This window comes from Microtus ochrogaster, linkage group LG7_11 (assembly GCF_000317375.1).
Source record: "Microtus ochrogaster isolate Prairie Vole_2 linkage group LG7_11, MicOch1.0, whole genome shotgun sequence".
Lineage (NCBI taxonomy): Eukaryota > Metazoa > Chordata > Mammalia > Rodentia > Cricetidae > Microtus > Microtus ochrogaster.
This window is the reverse complement of record NC_022032.1, coordinates 3583554-3586747: the sequence shown is the minus strand read 5'-3', so window position 1 is coordinate 3586747 and position 3194 is coordinate 3583554. Positions and strand designations below refer to the sequence as shown.

At 49.9% G+C, this 3194-nt stretch overlaps 1 protein-coding gene across 1 annotated transcript in view; it reads left to right on the top strand.

Moving 5' to 3' along the window:
- The first annotated feature begins 1772 nt into the window (after positions 1 to 1772).
- The window catches only part of Hgsnat (heparan-alpha-glucosaminide N-acetyltransferase), a 27049-nt gene continuing 25627 nt past the window's right edge, over positions 1773 to 3194 (top strand). Inside the window, exon 1 of the mRNA XM_026786933.1 lies at positions 1773 to 1938. Within this exon, the coding sequence (XP_026642734.1) occupies positions 1848 to 1938 (91 nt within the window). The 5' untranslated portion in view covers positions 1773 to 1847. The remainder of the gene's footprint in view (positions 1939 to 3194) is intronic.

Below are 3194 nucleotides of genomic sequence, written 5' to 3'. Positions count from 1 at the left end.
AAAAGAATAGGAGAGACCTTACAAAGAAGGAAGCCTGGAGTCATTCTTTACTTCTATATAACAAGGCAAAAGTGTCAGCTTTGTGTGCACATACTTGAATGCAATTATGTTTTCTAAGGTAAGTTTTTATTTTCCTCTGTAACCTAATTTTTCCATGTAAGTTTTATTAAAGACATCTAGCCATTCCTACTCTATTGAGATAGTAATTATTAATTCAATGGATTTGTCAAGATTCTTTAGTGATTTGTTTGGGTTTTTTCTTTTCAATATTTTAATTTTTTGGATTTAAAAGTGCTTACCTGCAATTAAGTGTGTGCATGCATTCAGTGACCAGGAGTGTGCTTGCACGCAGTGACCAGAAAGATCAGAAAAGGGAATCTGATCCCTGGACTGGAGTTCCAGCAGCTATGAACAGCCATGTGAAGGCTTCCTACAGTCCCTAACTGGGGAACCACCTACTGAGCTCTGTTTAGCTCACCTCCCTTCCACACTAGAGGTTGAGGGTTCTGCTCTATCTGGATAGAGCTTGTGGGTACACAGGGGGAGCTCTGCCAGGACTGCTATCACCTCACCTTTAATTTCCCCCAGCATTTGGCAGCGTCAAGGAGCAGCAGGGGGCAACCATAAGCAGTAGTGTCATCCTGTATTACAGCCTTGATGTAACAGCACCCTTAACCCTACAACCAGTCCAGTCTTCTCCAGTAGCATGGGTTAGAGCTCTCAGCTTGGGGTCTGGAGCTCCTGGCCCTGCAAACCTGAATGTTCTCTATTTTTCTGGAGCTTCTCTGGCTCCTAAAAACTTTTTTTATGTTTTGTTTTTTGTTGTTGTCCTCGTTTGTTTGTATAACAGCCCTGACCATCCTGGAACTCACTCTGTAGACCAGGCTGGCCTCGAACTCACAGAGATCCTCCCTCCTCTGCCTCCCAAACGCTGAGATTAAAGGTGTGCGCCAACACGCCTGGCTAGAATGTGATTCTTTTAATGCAATTGCACGTTTAATGCAACTTTGCATAGCTGGATTTTTAAATGAGTCCATCTGAGAAATTAAATAAATGTAATTGCAAAGCTAAGCGCAGCCTGTTTCCCCTCATCTTATTTAAGACTCGCATGTGCTGTGTGAAGAAGGGCTGAGCATTTCCTCTAGCTGCACAGTGTGATGGCCATTTGGATTGCTCATGCGATTTTGCTATTAGACGCAATTGTGTTACAAATTGTGCCCGTCCTTTTTCACCTGTGATGGTTTCCCTGGGAATACAGACAGCGGTGTGGATCTGCAGGGTCCTCATCCCTGCGCACTTTTAAAGTCCACAGAAGACTGGCAGCAGCCTCTTCACCGTGCCAGAAACAGAAGACCGTTTAGGGGATGTATCCTTCCCTCTACGTAGTGAACGCCTAGAGTTTGTGCGTGTGAGAGGGAATCTCTTCAGTCTTGTTCATTACACAGGAATCTTCTACAAGGACAGGGACAGGTTAAAAGTCTAGGGTGTAAGAATTTAGAATGTCGGTCAGAAAAGTGGTGAGGGTGAATAACTGGGGAAGCAAAGACCACTCTTCTGGATGTTTCTCTCCACTGGAAAACACTGCGCAAAGGGTAGAAAACAATCAGGATGCACTCTGTTGTGCTAGGGATAGGCACACACTTTCCCACGGGGCGGGGCGGGGCTTAGGGAGGCAGGAGGCGGGGTCTGTGGCGGCGCAGCCCCGCCTTCCCGAGCGGGACAGCGGCGGTGACGCCGTGGAGCGGGCGCTGACGGGCCGGTCGAGCTCGCGCAGGCGCCGGGCGAAGGAGTGCGGCTCGGCAGCGGTGACAGAGGAGCGCAGCTCACCGAGGGAGGCGGCAGGCGGCATGGGCGCGGGCCCAGCGCTGGTCGCGCTGCTGCTGGCCGGCTCGGTGCTGAGCGCCACGCTGCTCGCCCCCGGCCGCCGGGCGGAGCAAGGTGAGCGGCCGCGCGGGCCGGGGGCAGCGGGGACCGTGCGTGGGCCTGCCCGGGACGACCCCCGGGGCACAGGACCTGAGCGAGGCGCCGGCTCCTCTCTGGGGTGGGATGCAGTGGGAGCTGCAACCCGGGAGCCCGGCCCGGCCTGGCTTCCCAGGTTCAGTTCGAGGGCGCCCGGGTTGGGTGCTCAGTCTGGCTCCGAGTTCACCAGGGGAAGGGGTGGGGGGAAAAAAGGAATTCTGGGAGTTCCCTCGACCCCAAGGTTCCAGGGTCCTGCAACACCGTTCCACAAACTCCTGTCGAAGCTAGCTTGGCTCAGGGACTGAGGCAGGTGGACAAACCCCCTTTGCGCATTGTATAAGGTAGGGCCTATCATCCTGCACGGTGTGTCGCCTGCCTCTTCCCCACCGTCCACCCCCTTTTCCGGCTCAGAACTTGGATGTGATTCTGTGAGAAACACACCCTCCACCTTCCAAACTTTAAAAATACATTGAAGTAATGCAAAGAAGTACAAAGAAAGGTGTAAGAATTCAGGGTTTTAGGCTTGTCGTTGGGAGGAGCTATTTTTAAAAATCATGCTGAGTTTGTAGTCTGGTCAGGGTGTTTGAACTTGTTGTTGCTGTTCTTTTTGAAGCTTCCCAGGCAGTTCTGATGTTCAGCTAGGCCTGAGGGATTCTGTATAGTCCTGACTACCATAGTAACAATGGCAAGAGCTTTGCGAGTCTAGAATCCACAAGGGAAATCGAAGCACCACTCAGGACTAAGAAAAAGAAGTATAGTCGTTCCAACCACCAAGGGATGCTGAAATGATAGAGAAAAGATGAACAGGTGCACAGGGGATTACTAAACTCGAAAAGGAAGATCGTCAAATATGGTGTGGAGAGATGTCTCCAGGTGAACTAACTGGCAGTTCTTCTAAACGACCCAGGTTCGATTCCCAGTATCCATATGACAGCTCATAGCCATATATGACTCAAGTTTTCAGGGTTCTGATGCTGTTTTCTGGCTTTTTTGGGGCACCAGGTACTCGTGTGGTATATATACATGCATGCAGGCAAGGCATCCAAACGCACTTCAAGAAGTTATCAGGAAAAAATGAAAAAAATACGACAAAGATAAAACAAACAAGCAAACCCAAGGCTACCTGTGTTTAGGAGAGGGATTAAATAAGTATTCCAGCCAATCATAGTCTAGGAAAACAGTCATGCAGCCAATCACAGGATAGGAAAACAGTCATGCAGCCAATCACAGGATAG